This window comes from Bubalus kerabau, chromosome 16, assembly GCF_029407905.1.
Source record: "Bubalus kerabau isolate K-KA32 ecotype Philippines breed swamp buffalo chromosome 16, PCC_UOA_SB_1v2, whole genome shotgun sequence".
In the NCBI taxonomy this organism is placed as follows: Eukaryota; Metazoa; Chordata; class Mammalia; order Artiodactyla; family Bovidae; genus Bubalus; species Bubalus kerabau.
In genome coordinates this window covers 76,836,398-76,853,825 of record NC_073639.1, presented here as the reverse complement: position 1 = coordinate 76,853,825, position 17,428 = coordinate 76,836,398, and the positions used below count along the sequence as shown (strand labels likewise).

Below are 17,428 nucleotides of genomic sequence, written 5' to 3'. Positions count from 1 at the left end.
GTTGATGTTGTGAGTTGTCTCCACTGCTTTTACAACCCATCTTGAACTCAAATAAGAAAATCTCTCAAATTTGCTTTGTGTCTAACATCGTTTCCACCGTCTAAAATAAATATAAAATGCACAGCAAATAATAAGCCATTAGCAAAAAGATAAAGTGAGAAATGGACGGTAAAATGATATATAACATAATCACATTTTATTTAGAATATATTCCAATATCAAAGCACAAATTTCAATAGTGCAAAACCACAATTATTTTTGCATCAACCTAATAATATTGAAAATACCTCTAGTGCTTAGAAAAAGAAGGAAAACTTGCAAAGTCATTTTTTTAAATCAACACTATATTGAAATTTCACAATCAAAATGTGACAGAGATACAGTACATTTCTGATCAATCTCATTTCAAAATGTCAATGTAAAATTCTAAATTAACAAACTGAACCTTACAATGTGTTAAATGCTCATACACTATAAATAAGTAAAGTTTATCTCAGGAAAGCGAGATGGTTCAGACGATTTGGGGAAACTTACTTTACTCCTACCTTTCAGTAGATCAAAGTAAATTATTTGGTCATCTCTGTAGATGCTTAAGAGGCATTTTTATTAAGTCCAATATCATTCTTATTTAAAACTTAAATAGGAATAGATGGGTGTTTATTAAACTTGATAAACTTATTTCAAATTAAATTTGAAACCTGAACAGATGTCTGCTCCTGTGACAGTCGTTTAACCTTGTTCTGGCGACGCCAGCTCACACGGCCAGACGAGAGAAAGGACCAGCTCACACGGCCAGACGAGAGAAAGGACCAGCTCACACGGCCAGACGAGAGAAAGGGCCAGCTCACACGGCCAGACGAGAGAAAGGACCAGCTCACACGGCCAGACGAGAGAAAGGACCAGCTCACACGGCCAGACGAGAGAAAGGGCCAGCTCACACGGCCAGACGAGAGAAAGGACCAGCTCACACGGCCAGACGAGAGAAAGGACCAGCTCACACGGCCAGACGAGAGAAAGGACCAGCTCACACGGCCAGACGAGAGAAAGGACCAGCTCACACGGCCAGACGAGAGAAAGGGCCAGCTCACACGGCCAGACGAGAGAAAGGACCAGCTCACACGGCCAGACGAGAGAAAGGACCAGCTCACACGGCCAGACGAGAGAAAGGGCCAGCTCACACGGCCAGACGAGAGAAAGGACCAGCTCACACGGCCAGACGAGAGAAAGGGCCAGCTCACACGGCCAGACGAGAGAAAGGACCAGCTCACACGGCCAGACGAGAGAAAGGACCAACTCACACGGTCAGACGAGAGAAAGAAGAAATCAGAAAGGAGGTGGCGCGGGTGCTGATAGTCAAGGGTGATGTGATCCGCGCGAGAGTCAACTGGAAAAGCTGCCACAGCCAGTAAGAGAAGACCAGGTGCCTGGGAACGAGCAGCCACGTGCCGTCGAGTAGCAGCGGTTACCTTGGGAAGGTGCGAGGAGAGACATCGTGTCGAGCAGCCGCACCTAGGATGGCACAAGCGCAGGAGCTCTTTATGGAGAAAAGCATTAAACTCTGCTGCAAGACCTAAAAGAAAGTTCACAGGAACAGCTAGAAGTGCACACCACTTCCTAGATAGGATGGCTCAGTGTCGCAAAGGTGACAGACCTCTCTCAGCCGATAAGCACCACAAACCACCACGGGGCAAACCACCACAGGAAGTTTCAGCAAAAGACAAACTGATTCTGAAGTTTTCTAGAAAAGTACACAGGGGCGGCTGACGTGTTCTGGAAAAGATCGATCAGGAGTCGAGCCCCCCGGAAGTGAAAGCTTAGAAGCTGTAGTCACAGGCGTGAGCACTTGCACATAATAGAGCAGTGGCCGCAGTGAGGCGTCAGGACGGACGCCCCCTGGAGACAGGTAGTGCAAGGCTACACACACTGGGCGAGAGAGGGCCGGACGGCGCATGTCAATCCCTCACACTGAGCACATAAATTAACTCAGCATGGCTTAAAGACTTAAACAGAGACACACAACCACAAAGCCCCCAGAAGAGGACATAGGCCAGCATTCTCTGGCCTATGCTATACCAGCGTTTTCTTACGGGAGTAGAAATAGCAGCAGAAATAAACAAATGACTCTGTTTTTCCCGGTTATCATGGTGTGAGGAACCACAAGCAGCAGAGTCTCCCACGACACCGTCTATGAAGCGGTGCCCAGAGTCCTGCCCGGGAACCAGCCAGAAGTGTTTGGAGATGGGGGAGCTTCAGATCAGCCTGAAACTGCCCCTCAGAAGGACAGACGGTTCTCGGGCGCCATCAGGCTCAAGTCCACTCCCCACCCCAGGCTCTCCGTGTGTGTCCTGGGGAACAGTAGCGCTGCGATGCCGCCACGGCTGTGGACACCCCCACATGGACCTCGAGGTGCTGAAAAAACTCAGCAAGAACAAGAAGCTGGCCAAGAAACATGAGGCCTTTTGGGGGCTTCCTTTGTGGCTCAGCTGATAAAGAATCCGCCTGTAATGCAGGAGACCTGGATTTGTTTCCTGGGTTGGGAAGATCCCTTGGAGAAGGGAAAGGCTACCCCACTCCAGTGTTCTGGCCTGGAGGATTCCATGGATTGTATAGTCCATGGAGTCACAAAGAGTCGGGCACGACTGAGCGACTTTCACGTTTCGTGTTCAACATTTGGCTTCAGAGTCTCTGATCAAGCAGATCCCACAAATCCTGGGCCCAGGCCCGAACAAGGCTGGCCAGTTCCCTTCCTTGCTGACCCACAATGCGAATGTGGTGGCCAAAGTTGATGAAGTGGAGTCCACGATCAAGTTCAGATGAAGAAGGTGCCGTGTCTGGCAGTGGCTGTCAGCCAAAGGAATATGACAGATGTCGAGCTTGTGTACATCCACCTGGCTGTCATCTTCCTGGTGTCATTGCTCAAGAAGAATGGACAGAACGTCAGGGCCTCGCACAGTAAGAGCACCGTAGGCGAGCCCCAGCGTCTGTACTAAGGCCCAGCTTGATAAACCAAAAAAGATAACAAGCAAATGAGATTGAATCAAACTCACAATCAAACTCACACCTCAAAGGAAACTGTGCACAGATGAAAAGACAGTCTGTGGACTGGGAGGAAGCACGTGCAGACAACACAACCACCGAGGGCTTAATCTCCAAAATGCACAGACAGCTCATGCAGCTCAGGTTTAAAAATCCAAACGTGGGCAGAAGACCCGAGTAGACGTTTCTCCAGAAAAGACACAGATGGCCAACAGGCACGTGGAAAGACGCGCAGCATCACTAATTGTTAGAGAAATGCAAATCTAAACCACAGTGAGTGAGCACCTCACAGTGGTCCAAATGGCCGTCACTAACAAGTCTGCAAGTAGCAAACGTTGGAGAAGGTGTGGAGAAGAGGGAGCCCTCCCACACCACGGGTGGGAAGGTCAGTCGGCGCAGCCGCTGGGAAAAGCAGGGAGGAGGTTCCTCAGTGGCCCAGCGAGCTCACTCTGGGCACGTACCTGGCAAAAGCTGTCGTTCAAAAGGGAATGCACCCCAGTGTTGACTGCAGCACGTCTACACTAACGAAGCCGTGGAAAGAAGCTACGTTTCCATCAACAGATGGGTGAAGATGCAGTATATTCATACAACGGAATGCTACTCAGCCATATAAAAGTGAAAGAACGCCATTTACAGCAACGTGGATCGACCTAGAGAGTATCATGGTGCGTGAAGTGAGTCACAGACATGCCAGATGACGTCACTCACGTGTGGAATCTAAAACATGACACAAATGAACGGATCTGTAGACAGACAAGTTGTGGGGTGGAGAACAGGAGTGGCTGATGAGCAGAGGGCGTGGGGGGGTGTCGTGGGGGCTTGTGGGTTAGCAGACGCAACGGCTACATCTGAGATGGGTACTCTTGCACAGGAGGCTATACTCCCCTGTGGTAAAGCGTAACGGAAAAGAATGTATGTACATGTGTAACTGAGTCACTCTGCTGTATAGCAGAAACAAACACGACAGTGTAAGTCAGTTATACTTCAGTAAGATAGTTTTAAACATATGGAGCCCCATCTTACAACTTACAATTTTGCACAGCTCAGAAATTTTTCAGAGAATAACATTCTGAACATTTCAGTTTTTTTTTTTAAATAACCTCAGCGGTAAAAAACTCTTTCCTACAAATTACACAAAAGTTAAACCCCACAAATACAACGTGTTTTTGCAAGAAAAATTACATGGTAAGTAGTCAAAACACAACATCCTGGGGAAAATATTTCCTGTCCATACAGAAGTTGTTAAAAATATGGTAAGTAGGTCTTAATAATACAGACCAGTAATCACACAGAATAAGGTCTTAATGTGGGTCGAGACTTGCTGTTAAATGTCTTAGCATGCCCGATCTCAGAGCACTGATTACAATAGTAATGTTAAAATTACAGATGCGGTTGGCTGGCTGGCCACGAGATACACACTCACGTGGGCAGAGACCATGGCCGTCGTCTTCACCACCGTATTCCCAGCATTGGGCACACAGTTGCTGCTCAATACATACTGACGGGATGAAAAAAAAAAAAAAAAATAGAAAAATAGATGACAGAAATGAGCAAAGAGTTCACAGAAAAAGAGTGTCAGATATTTCTAGATTAAAAATTTTCAACCCTGCATCAAAATAATTGTAAATTAAACCCTGATGCTGGGAAAGACTGAAGGCAGGAGGAGAGGGGATGGCGGATGAGATGGTTGGATGGCGTCGCCGATTCAACAGACACGAGTTTGAGCAAACTCCAGGAGATAGTGAAGGACAAGAAGCCTGGCATGCTGCAGTCTGTGGGGTTGGACAGGACTGAGCGACTGCACAGTAAGAAACTTGCAGTAACGTACCACTTTCATCTCAGATAGTCAGAGGAGAAGAAGTTTATAAAACCGGTGGTGAGTGTGTGCAAAAATGGGCAGCCATACACAGCTTGTGAGGTGGACCTCACAGCAGGACCCCGAGGACGGTTTATCCAGAACCATCTGTGGACGTCCCACTTTTCCTTCTGGGAATTTATCCCCCGTAGCATGTGAAGTCAAGCTGGGGCGACAGGTAGAACGGCAGGCGTGCCTGTGCTTCCCATGTGCTGTCCTCGGCGCGCGCTCGGGGCTGCGTTGGTCCGCACGGCAGCCCCGTGGGGCGGGCGGGCGAGGCGCCCCGGGCCTCTGCGGAGCCCTGCGGTGCCTCACGGCAGCACCAGGAGACCGAGGCTGTCAGCCGCTCCTCGGAGAGGCTGGGCGGGAGGCCTGGCGCGTCCAGGCCGCCTCAACGGCAGGGAGGCCCCTGTGCCCTGTTTCCCAGCCCCGAGACATGCTTGCCCGGTTAGCCCTCAGATCAGGGTGCATCTCAAAATCAGAGGCGCCTGATGGCTAACGGTTGCGCTGTTTCCCTTAGTGGCGCGTAAAGCGCCAGCTCACTTAGCTCCAGCTGAATGCAGCTGCAAAGCGGCTTTACTTTCTTTTTTACCTCTTTGTCACTTGTATGAAAACCGCCCTAAAAGTGCCTTGCCCCTGGACCAGAAACCGGGGTGTCGAGGCTGTGTAAGTATTTGGCGCGGCGCCCACAGCCTGGCTGACTTTCCCCTTCTCGGCGACAGGGACTTCTCCACGGCCTTCTTCAACAGCATCCCGCTCTCGGGCTCCCTGGCGGGCCCCATGCTCAGCTCCCACAGCGGCCCGCCGCTGCTGCCGCTGGACCCCGGCACACCCATCCCCTTCAGCTCCTCGAAGCCTTCCACCGAGCCAGCGGCTGGCACCCGGCCTCTGGGCGACGCTGCCAGTAAGGACGGGTGAGTCCATGGGGCCAGGGGCAGGTCCCGGGGACGCTGGGCAGCCTCAGGTGAAGAGAGGAACGGGCTGGCTTTCAGATGGGGGCCTGCTCAGAAGAGGAGTCAGTGCTCAGGGTCCAAGGGCTCCGTGTCAGCAGCCACAGGGCCAGCCCTGCTTCAGCCGGTCCGCTCGTGTCCCCCCAGCCTGGCTCCCCCACACTCAGAATGCGTCTGCTGGGGGTGCCCACGGCCCACTGCCTGGACGCCACGCTGGCCGTGGGGAAGGAGCAGAAGAGCGTGACTGAGGAGCCGGCCCCCTGAGGGCCTTGCCAGGCAGGTCTCCAGAAGTACTTCTTCTAGGCTGAGCCAGGCCACAGGGTCACGGCCACAAGAGCAGAGCCCCAAACCCCTGAGGAGGGGCGTGGGGCGCGGGACGAAAGATTGGCTTTTCCCTGGTGCGGACACAGGCCAGGACTCCCACCCGGGAGGTGCCCAGACCCAGCTGCTGCCCTGGCCTGTGCCCGACAGTCGTGGTGACTCCGGGGCCTGCGTTACTACAGCCTCTGCCACGGTTGCGGCCCGGGAGGGAGCACGCGGTGGGTCCACCAGGCCACTCAGGAAGCCTGGGGAAGGGCAGGGTGCCGGGCCTGCACGAGGTCCTGGGAGACCTGCAGGTCTGGCCCAGGTCAGCCCAGAGGAGGCCCCACGGCTTCGGACCAGCATGTGGGACGTGCCTGGACCTGGGGTGGTGGGGAGCGCCGGACCATCCCCCCGAGGCACGTGGAGCCGCCCAGGTGCCGCGCTTGGCCAGAGAAGCGGCAGGAGGGGATGGTGGCTTCGGGACCCCATGCGCTTCTGGTTAGACATGTGGGCAGAGTGGGCTGGGGTGGAGACAGGCCCAAGGTGAGGAAGGGCCTGTGGAGCCGCCGTCCCGGCCTTGTGCCCCAGCAGCTCTCGGAACGTGCAGAGGGGCATGCCAGGCGTTTGCTCACAGCCTCGCAGATGCCAGGCGCCGGAGGGCCGCCTTCCAGAGGTAGTATATGGGGATGTTGAAGTCAGGGAAGTCGTTTATGGAAGTCTGATGTTCGTGCCTGGCTCCTTGGCTCCATGGCACACAGAGCCCAGACTCCCGGCCCTGCTGGTTGTGTGACGTGGCCTTCCCCCCACTCACCCCAGTGTGAACACGGCCACTGCTCCCACCACCCCGTCCCCCTCCGTCCTGACAACCCCGTCCAAGATCGAACCTATGAAGGCGTTCGACTCCCGGTTCACGGAGCGCTCCAAAGCCACGCCGGGGACACCTGCCTTGGCCAGCACGACCCCGACAGCCGCGGAAAGGTAAGTGGTGGCTGTGTGGGCCCTGGAGACGGGGGTGGGTGGGTTCCAGCCTCTCGTGCCGGCTTCCTGCTCACTCTCCAGCCAGGAGATTGGGAGCCAAGACAGAGTGAGGGACTGGAGGCCTCTGAGCCCCCACAGCGTGTCCTCGCCTCCCTGAGGACAGGCAGCAGCCCCCCGGTCGCCAGGACCCTGCTGAGCCGGCTGCCTGAGCGTTCCCACCTCTGCAACTGGCCTGGAGCCTCTCTGCCCCCAGGGAGGCCTTGCAGCGAGCCCGCTGAGGCACGGAGCTCACTGCCGGGTCCAGCGAGTCAAGGGCTGGGGGGGTGTGAGCGGGGCCAGGCCACCTTCCTTGGCACAGGCCAGGGGCGCCAGTCCCTTCCTGGAGCTGCATCCCCTTCAGCACGTCAGGGACAGGGGCCCGAGACCTGCAGGGGCCCCTCGACCGGCCGGCGCCCTAGAAGGCAGCAGCTGTGGCGAGACCCGTCCTTGCCGCGGACGGCGTCGTGGAGCTGGGGCACCTGTGCTGCCCTGGGGCTGAACCAAACGTGGAACCAGCGTGTCTGGGCAGGGCTCACTCTCGGGGAAGGGCGTGGGGCACTGTCGTGCAGGCCAGCGTGGCCTCTGACCTTGGTGTGCGGTCAGCAGTGTGGTGGATCTGCAGCATCCCGCGGTTGAGTGCTCTGGAAAGCTGGGGAGATGACACGCGTGTCCCTAAACAGGGAGTGAGGGGCGCCGAGGTGCCGCCCACCCCTGGACCCTAAACAGGAGGTGAGGGTGCCGAGGTGCCACCCACCCCCGGACCCTAAACAGGGAGTGAGGGGCGCCGAGGTGCCGCCCACCCCCGGACCCTAAACAGGGAGTGAGGGGCGCCGAGGTGCCGCCCACCCCCGGACCCTAAACGGAGTGAGGGGCGCCGAGGTGCCGCCCACCCCCGGACCCTAAACAGGGAGTGAGGGGCGCCGAGGTGCCGCCCACCCCCGGACCCTAAACAGGGAGTGAGGGGCGCCGAGGTGCCGCCCACCCCTGGACCCTAAACAGGAGGTGAGGGTGCCGAGGTGCCGCCCACCCCCGGACCCTAAACAGGGAGTGAGGGGCGCCGAGGTGCCGCCCACCCCCGGACCCTAAACAGGGAGTGAGGGGCGCCGAGGTGCCGCCCACCCCCGGACCCTAAACGGAGTGAGGGGCGCCGAGGTGCCGCCCACCCCCGGACCCTAAACATGGAGTGAGGGGCGCCGAGGTGCCGCCCACCCCCGGACCCTAAACAGGGAGTGAGGGGCGCCGAGGTGCCGCCCACCCCCGGACCCTAAACAGGGAGTGAGGGGCGCCGAGGTGCCGCCCACCCCCGGACCCTAAACAGGGAGTGAGGGGCGCCGAGGTGCCGCCCACCCCCGGACCCTAAACAGGGAGTGAGGGGCGCCGAGGTGCCGCCCACCCCCGGACCCTAAACAGGGAGTGAGGGGCGCCGAGGTGCCGCCCACCCCCGTACGCGGGAGGGTGACCCGGGTCCCGAGGCCGCCGGGCTGGCTCCCTCGGGAGCCGTCACCCCATCCCTTACAGCCTTCTAGACGCTCACAGCCCCAGCAGGGCCTGCGGGGTGAGGCGTCACGCCCACCATCCTCCCCTCCCTCTTGACAGCGGCAAAGAATATGAGAGTCCACAGCCCAGACACATGGGAGGAAGTGCCACTGAGCGCGCACGCCCGCAGGGGCCTCCAGCCTGCACACGGCGGGGGCCCCTCCTGCGCAGCCCGCCCCCGGGGTTCCCCTGCTCCCAGCATGGCCCCAGCCTCCGTACTGTGCCCGTAGCGTGCCGTTTCCAAAAGGTGTCATCAGACCCACACGGCACAGCCTTTTCACCTGGCTTTTTTTCTGTTGATAATATGTCTAAGGTTCCTCCGCGCATTTTCATAACTTGATAGCTTCCTTCTTTCCTTTTTTTAAAGCGTGTGTTTATCGTGCGTAGTTCTGGTTGCACGGGGCCCTCGTTGCTCCGGCTGCGGCCGACAGGAGCTCCTTGCGTTGCAGTGGCCTCTGGTTCCGGAGCTCGCACTCTAGGTGCGCGGGCTCAGTTGCCCCTACGGCTCGTGGGGTCCTCCTGGAGCATGGGTTAAACCCGTGCCCACTGCGTTCCCAGGTGGACTCCCAGCCACTGGACCACCAGCGAAGCCCTCTCCTAACTTGTTTCATTTGTCAGCTTTTGGGGACGAGTAGGGATTCAATTGGCTACCCTGCGGTTAGCGGTCCCGGGGAAACGCCGCGGTGTGTGTCGTGCAGGTTGAGAGAGCAGAGCCTGGTGAAGGAGTTGCGGCCCCGCGACGTCCTGGAGAGCAGCAGCGACAGCGATGAGAAGGCGCCCGCGGCCAAGCCCTCCTCGCTGCCCAAGCGCAAGCTGGAGCTGGAGGCGGAGGCCGTGGAGAAGAAGAAAAAGGGGCGGCCACGCAAGGACGCGCGGCTCCTGCCCATGTCCCTGTCCATGCAGGTGAGGCTGGCGGTGGGCGCCTCCAGGCCTGGGCCACCCCACCCCCTGGAGTCCTCGAGCCCCCAGGGCAGCTGCCTCGTGCCCACAGAGCCTGCCTCTGTGGCACGCGTCTGCCCTGGGGTCCTCAGGGAGGAGAAGCCGGGGCTCAGGAACGCCTCTGCTCTTGCAGTCGCCCGCCGCCCTGACCGCCGAGAAGGACACTGTGTGTGTGTCCGTCCCAGCACCCGCGCTGAAGCTGCCAATGCCGGGCCCCCAGAGGGCCTTCACCCTCCAGGTGAGCTCGCCCTGGGCCGCGAGCCCGCAGCTGTCACAGACTCGGGCTGCTTTCATGCAGCTCCCTCACCTTCAGGGGCACTGGGGCTGATCTGAGCACCCACCCAGTCTTACGGAGCAGCTAGCCTCTTTGGGGACCCCACGCCTCCCCCGTGGCTTGCCCTCCAAGGCCTGCTGCCACCGTGGGCGCCCAGCTCCTTAAGACCCACTCCAGGTGTCCCTTCTCCCAGAAGCCTCCTCGGTCTTGGCTCTGGGCCTTGGGCTCAGTGCCTGGGGGGCCGACCCGCCTGCGGGCCTGCCCACATCGCAGCCCCCCCCCCCCCGGCAGAGGTGGCCGTGAGGGGGAGTGAGGTCTGTTCAAAGCACACACCTGGGGCTGGTGGTCCTCCCCAGAGGCCCCAGCCTCACACGCCGTACCCTCACCCTGGGGACCCCCATGCCAGTGGGGCATGCTGCCCTGCCCAGGATGCCCTCGGGGTCTCTGGGTGGGGCCCCCGGTCCTTCCCACGAGTGGCCGGGCCCCACCCCGGGGCCTCCCCGTAGCGCCAGGTGGGACTGTACTTGGTTTCCGGGGGCCTGGCCAGCCCTCCACCCAGCTCAGCTGCTGGGCCTCCCAAGTGCCAGCACTCCTGTCTGCCCGTCTGGAGCCGATGCCAACCCTCACTGTCTCCCCACACTCACCTGGAGGGACAGCAGGCTCTCGCAAGCACGCCGGGCACCTTGGGCGTCCCAGATCTCCTCCAGGAGCCAGCCCGCCTCCGCGCCTGCCACACCCCACAGCTGTTGAAGGCTGTGTCCCCCAGCTCTGCTCCCACACTTCATTCTCTGGGCTGGTCGCCTGTGGCCCTGCGTCCCCTCTCCTGAGTGGGGGTGGCGGGATCGAGAGGCTTCAGTCTTCAGCTCTGGCCCGGCGTGTCCACTCCACAAGTGGAGGCCCAGCGGCCACCCGCTCCCAGCGCCTGTCCCCGTGACCACCCCTCCTGACCCCCCACTCGGTGGTGGCAGCCTGTCCGCCCCGGAGCCTGCATCTGAGGCCAGCTCCACTGAAGATTTGTCTTGCCTCCCCCAGGTGAGCTCCGACCCCTCCATGTACATCGAGGTGGAGAACGAGGTGACAGCCGGTGGGGGCCTGAAGCTGAGCCGCCTGAAGTGCAGCCGTGAGGGGAAAGAGTGGGAAACGGTGCTCCCCGGCCGCATCCTCACGGCCGCTGGCAGCGGGTAAGGGCAGGGCCTTGCCCCAGTGCACACAGGGCGGCCCCTGCACTGCGCCCGGCCTGCCGTGTCCCTGGGGCCCCCCGAAGGTGGTGCTGCCCCCCGCTTGCTTCAGGAGGGGAACCCTGCCCCAGGCGTCGTGGCCAGGCTCCTGCCGGCCCTGTGCAGCTCGCACTGCCTGCCTCTGACCGTCGCCGGCTGCTTCTCTGGACCAAGTTTTTTGTGCAGGGAAGTAAGCAAGGCTTTCTGACGGTCCTCCCAGTCCCCAGGCCAGTGCTTTCCAGGTCCTGCCCTTCGAGGGGAGCTCTACTCGGGGCTCAGCCCCACAGTGTTCCCACGGGCTCCAGGGCTGCTGGAGGGGCCCCGCACTCACTTCCTCTGGAGAGAGGGCCCATCGGAGCCGTGCACGCTCCCTCATGAGCACGCTCGTCCGTCAGGCCTGGGCGACACCCTCACAGGTGTCTGCTGCCCCCCGCCCTTGCTGGACTCCGCCCTGGCTCTGGTCCGAGGCTGGCAGGGCGGGGGTGTCAGCATGGCCTCCCTGGTGACTAGAGGCTGCTGCAGAGTGGCTGAGTGGCCAGCCAGGCCCTGGCAGAGTGCGCAGTTCTGCCGCCCGCGGCCAGGCACAGCCCAGGGCCCCTGTGGCCACCTGGAGGAGGGGTCATGAGAGTGCCCATGGCCGGCGCACCCCCCCGCCCCCCCAGCCTGTCTGGGCAGAGCCCTCCGGGGCTGCTCTGGCTCATCTCGGCCGGGACACGAGCGCTCACTGTCAGGGCGCTGGTCCTTGGACACCTGTTCCTAGGGCAGCTCGTGTGAGCCCAGGACAGCCCAGGCAGCCTGGGGAGAGGAGCCGGCCCCGGCAGGCCCCTGACGCCCGCCCCCGCCCCCAGGGACGTGGTGTGCGTCGCCTGTGAGAAGCGGATGCTGTCGGTGTTCTCCGCCTGCGGCCGCCGCCTCCTGCCCCCCATCTTGCTGCCGTCCCCGATCTCCACCCTGCACTGCACCGGCCCCTACGTCATGGCGCTCACCGCCGCCGCCACGCTGTCCGTGTGGGACGTGCACAGACAGGAGGTGGTGGTGAAGGAGGAGTCGCTCCACTCCATCCTGTCAGGTGTGCGCGGGGCCCTCGGGGCTGGGGGCGGCCCTGCCGGCCGGGGCGACGAGCAGGCTGTGGGCCCCGCTGCCGAGCGGGGCACATGGGAACCTTCCACGTGTCTCCCCAGGAAGCGACATGACAGTGTCCCAGGTCTTGCTGACGCAGCACGGGATCCCCGTGATGAACCTGTCGGACGGCAAGGCCTACTGCTTCAGCCCGTCGCTGTCCGCGTGGTGAGCGCGCCGCCCCGGGGCCTGCGCGGGGCTGCGCTCCTGCGTCCGCTCTCCTGGGTCCCGTCCTGGGGGCACGTGAGCGTTCCTGGGCTTGTCCGCCGGCATTTCCGGCCTGGCCTCTGGCCAGCACCTGCGTCAGGAAGCCCTTGCGAGCGTGCAGGACGCCCGCCCACACTGCCCCTGCTGGGCCTTCAGTTTCTCTGAGACCTGCCTGCCCCTGTGTCCCCAGGAACCTGGTCTCTGACAAGCAGGACTCGCTGGCGCAGTGCGCGGACTTCAGGAGCAGCCTGCCGCCCCAGGACGCCATGCTGTGCTCGGGACCCTTAGCCATAGTCCAGGGCCGCGCCTCCACGTAGGTGCTGGGCGAGGGCGGCTGTGCTCATGCGGTCCCTGCCAGGCCCACCCTGGGCTGCCGTCTGCCCTGCGGGCGGGCTCTGTCTCAGGGAGCAGGCGTGCGGCCCTGTCGCTTGAGAGGCCGGCAGCGGGCCCGCTGGGCAGTGCGGAGCAGGGCCTGGGGTCCGCTGGCCGAGAGCCTGCTGACCGTGTTCTGCCCACAGCTCGGGGCGGCAGGCAGCCCGGCTCTTCTCCGTGCCTCACGTGGTGCAGCAGGAGACCACCCTGGCCTACCTGGAGAGCCAGGTCGCCGCGGCGCTCACCCTGCGCTCCAGCCATGAGTACCGCCATTGGCTGCTCCTGTATGCGCGGTACCTCGTGAATGAAGGTGAGCCCCGGCCCCCGGGTCCCGCCCCAGCCAGACCTCCCGAGGGCCCACAGCCTGCTCAGCAAGGTGGCGACCCTGCCAGCATCCAGCCCTGCTGTGAGCAGAAAGGCTGGGTCAGGGTACACGTGGAAGTCACTCCCGGAAGCCTCCGCACCCCCAGCTCCTCGGAGCCCCGTAGGCCCGCATCTATCTCCCTCCTTCGAGCCCTTCGAGCCCCTCCCGCCCAGCAGGGCCGCCTGCTGTCCAGCAGCTGCATGGTCCTCAGCCCAGCTCTCCAGGGCCCGTCCATGTCTCTGCCCCAGGACCCCCGTCCCCTGACCCGCGCCTGCCCCTGTCCCTCCTCCCGCAGCCCTGCCCATGCTGGAACGCACTTGTGTCCAGGGAGAGGGCAGGTCGGGGCCAGAGCCAAGACAGCAGGCCGCAGGAGGTGGCGCGCGGAGCGGTGGTCCCTTGGGCTCTGCGTTTGTGGTGATGTGGCCTGGGCTCGGCTTTCTGGTCTTCTGTGACGTGTCCCTGGTTCTGTGTTTTCTGTAACTAGGGTTTGAATACCGACTCCGGGAAATATGCAAGGACCTCCTGGGGCCGGTTCACACGTCCACCGGAAGCCAGTGGGAGTCCACGGTGGTGGTAGGTGCAGCTCTCCTACCCCTGCAGGAAGGTGGGGCTGAGGCCTGAGCCAGGGTGCTGTGAGAGCTGCCTGGTGCCCCTCTCCACCACGGGGCCCAGCCTCAGTGAGGGCGCGGTGCCCACCCGTCCTGGCGGAAGCCCTCACAGCACAACCACGGGGGCCTCTGCTCTGTGTCTGTCAGCAGTGCGGCGCCGTCTGGTCTGGCAGACCTGGGCGAGTGGGCCGCTGAGTCTGCAGGGTGGTGGCGAGGGCACCCGGGGGGGTCTGCTGGTGGGGGTGGCAGGGCACCAGCTGGGCCCTGGAGGCCCCCGTGGCCGGAACACCGTCAGCAGAGCGGGGTGTGACCTGAGGGCAGGGAGTGGATCCTGCAGAGGCTGAGCTGCATGGCCTGCAGGATCTGAGTTCCCTGACCAGGGATCAAACCCGAGCCCCTGCAGAGTCCCCACCACTGGACCGCCAGGAAAGTCCCAACATTCTTCTGAATTGATGCCTTTTTTAAAAAAATATTTCTCCTGTCTCTTTGTCTGGATGTTGGGGGCGGGGTGGGGGTAAGTTGAGTGTGAGCCCTCCGCCTTCTTGCTGAGTTTCTCGGTGAGAATTGGCCGTTTCCGTGGAACTGGTCCGCAGGAGGTGAGGGAGCTGGAGGGTGCTGCCCACGATGGTGTGGGGGCCTCGGGCCCCTGGAGGCTTCCTTTGGACAACTTCATCTCCTGTGTTTAAGAGCCACTTGTATTTCCTGTTGGAATACTTTGGTGTCATTTGTTTTTCTTATTGGTTTGCATCAGCTCTTTATATATTGGGAAATGAGTGATATAAGCTCCCAGTGCACCTCGGGGACCCCGGGTTTCTTGCTGTCAGAGATCAAAGGTCCACATGTACGGGGTGGTGGTTGGGGGTGGTGGGGCAGACGATAAGCAGACGGTGGGCACGGAGCAGCTGCCCTCCGGGGCCTGAGCTGTCCTGCCAGGCCCTCTAGGGAAGCCTCATCCATTGAGGTCTCCATCTCAGGACCTGTGTCCCTGACCGGAAAAGTGGCCATGAGCTGTGTCTGGCCAAGACGGTTGGGGGGGGGAGGGGGGGCATGTGCTGGGGATCTTTGCACACACTCTCCAGTGATGGTTTTTGTCACAAAGTCTACATTACTTGATAATTGTAAAATACTGCATTTATTATTTAGCAGCATGTCTTTCTCCGTCTTTAGCTTTCAGCCTCTCTGTGTACCCATCTGTGTATTTAGCAACATGTCTTTCTCCATCTTTGGCTTTCAGCCTCTCTGTGTAACTTTCAGCCTCTCTGTGCACCCGTCTGTGTATTTCTTGCCAGCGTTGGTGTGGCCGGCTTTTGTATGATCTGTCAGGCTGTTTTTATCACCTAGTTCAAGCCATTTACGTCTCTTGTTTCCTTATGTGTATGTTGGTATTAAAGACCAGCATCAGCTTTAGCAAGATAATACGCCTTGTACCATCACTCTTCTCACTTTGAGTGTTTCCTCCAAAACATTTTCAAAGTGGATCTTTCCTGGGGTAACCCTTCTGAGGTGTTACAAGCCTGAATGAAGCATTTTTTATGATAATCTCTTATGTGAATAACTGTTTAGCTGGATTAAAAAGTATGCAAGGTTTTTTCCAGAGTATTAAAAATACCAGGGATTTCCCTGGAAGTCCGGTAGTTAGGACTCCATGCGGGCCCAGGTTTAATCCCTGCTCAGGAACCAAGACATCGCAAACTATGTGGTTAAAAAAAAAAAAAAAAACACTTTATTGTGAATCTTGGCATGTTTTCCTTTATAGGTAATATGTTCTCAGTCTTTGGAAATTTTTAGAATTTTTCTGCCATTTATCTGAAAGTGTTGTGTCTTATTCCAATGTGTCCACTTATCAGCTTTTCCACATTACCTGATCAGCCCTCAGTGGGGCCTTTCAGCCTTTAACTGTGTGAAATGTACCCGTGTTTTTTCTTTAACTCTGTGTCTCCGTGGAACCCGTTACGTGCATGCCGGGCTGTGTGCTGGCGTCCACAGGCCTCTGTGGGCAGTGGTGCCCCGCTCCCCTGCAACACCCGGGCCTCCTCTTGCACTGGTCAGCGCTGCCCGCTGGGGTTCTGTGTTCTCAGCAGCCGTGCTCCTCGGAGGTCTGTGGACGGAGACCCCGCCTGGCAGTGCACGTCACTCGAGGGCCAGGGCAGACGTGGTGCTCGTGCACTGGGAGCAGGAGGGGTGTAGGGAGTGCTGAAGGCAGAGACCCCGGAACGTGAGGCCAAGGCCCCTCCTCTGCCTGGGCTTGACCCTGGGCCCCTGGAGAGCCGCCCCTCCAGGGGCCCCGCCCTGGCAGCCATCCCTCCTGGAAGGCCAGGCTCCTCTGGCCACTGACTACTGAGTGCAGAGACCAGCGGTGCCCGAGCCAGCAGCCACAGGGGGCCCAGACGAGCAGGACCTGCCTGGGACACCCCCGCACCTGCCGCTCCGTGCCTCCGTGTTCAGCCGCCCCACCTCCCGGCGAGATGGCTCCCTCAGCCGCCTTTCCTGTGCCCGCAGGGTCTGCGCAAGCGGGACCTGCTAAAAGAGCTACTGCCGGTCATCGGGCAGAACCTCCGCTTCCAGCGCCTGTTCACCGAGTGCCAGGAGCAGCTGGACCTCCTGCGGGACAAGTAGCCTGCCCGCCCGCCCCCGCCGCAAGGCCCACGGCTGCCCTCGCTGGGCCCCGGGGACGCCCAGACCGCGGGAGGCGGGCCGTCGCACACGGAGCCGCGTCCCAGGCTGCTGCCCCCACAGAGGGGGTGGCCCTGCCCTCAGCGCCCCCGCCCTCCAGGCCCGAAGCGGAGCTGGGCTCTGCCTGCAGCCCCGGGGGCCAGCACGGCCTGCCCGGGCCTGCCATCTCCAGCACAGCCCCAGGCAGAACCGGGCCCGTCACCATGGGGGGGGCGCCAGGCTGCTTCAGCTACAATGAATGAGCCATTGTGAAGAGAGAGCCCTAGGACGCACGTGGATTATGTGGTCAGTAAACTGACCTGAGACCTATGTAAAAGGAAAGCCTATTCCAGCACACGGACTATTTTTGTACTAGAATTTGCTAACTTGTAAAATGGCCAATAATCAGGATTTCCCTATAAGTCACTTGGAAGTTGGTCACTTGTAGGAAATTTAACTCTAATTACGACAGCTACATTGAAAAATAATTGTACTGAAATTAACTTGTCTATCTTCATTTGGTTTTAATTTTTAAATGTTTGTAAAAAGAGACTTGTTTTTTGGGGGATGGGGCAGAGGGTGGGCGATTTCTTTTGTAAGTGTAAAATAAATGGACACGCATTGGATACCAAACGCTCCTGACTTCCCCAGCCTTTTCCTTCCAACTCCCAGGCCCTCCCCGCACCGTGGACCCCTGTCCTGAAATGGGCAGTGACGACACGGCACAGCCAGAAAGGGATCCGTGACGTCACCTGACCCCCGGCCCCTCCATGCAAAGCGTCGCGCAGCATCTTGCGAGCTGGGGGCTGGCCCATCAACATCTCCAGGCCAGCTGCAGAGGTCCTGGGTTCTGTCTGCAGGCACCACGGAAGTCAGGAAACACGGACATCAGGGTTTCCTTAGGCGGCGCCCAGCGCTGACGACAGGAGGAGACGGCTGGAATCACAGAGACTGGCGGCCTGCTGAGGGCTGAGCACCT

The 17,428-nt window shown here is 59.9% G+C and overlaps 1 protein-coding gene across 3 annotated transcripts in view; it reads left to right on the top strand.

The window, feature by feature from the left end:
- Window positions 1-17,027, top strand: part of LOC129629698 (protein HIRA) — a 46,803-nt gene extending 29,776 nt beyond the window's left edge. For all 3 annotated transcript variants that reach the window (XM_055549861.1, XM_055549862.1, XM_055549863.1), the window contains 11 exons: window positions 5,614-5,805; window positions 6,961-7,122; window positions 9,396-9,600; window positions 9,770-9,874; window positions 10,943-11,091; window positions 11,976-12,196; window positions 12,309-12,414; window positions 12,644-12,766; window positions 12,972-13,135; window positions 13,674-13,762; window positions 16,297-17,027. In XM_055549861.1, the coding sequence (XP_055405836.1) occupies window positions 5,614-5,805; window positions 6,961-7,122; window positions 9,396-9,600; window positions 9,770-9,874; window positions 10,943-11,091; window positions 11,976-12,196; window positions 12,309-12,414; window positions 12,644-12,766; window positions 12,972-13,135; window positions 13,674-13,762; window positions 16,297-16,413 (1,633 nt within the window). In that variant the 3' untranslated portion in view covers window positions 16,414-17,027. The remainder of the gene's footprint in view (window positions 1-5,613; window positions 5,806-6,960; window positions 7,123-9,395; window positions 9,601-9,769; window positions 9,875-10,942; window positions 11,092-11,975; window positions 12,197-12,308; window positions 12,415-12,643; window positions 12,767-12,971; window positions 13,136-13,673; window positions 13,763-16,296) is intronic.
- Window positions 17,028-17,428: the final 401 nt, after the last annotated feature.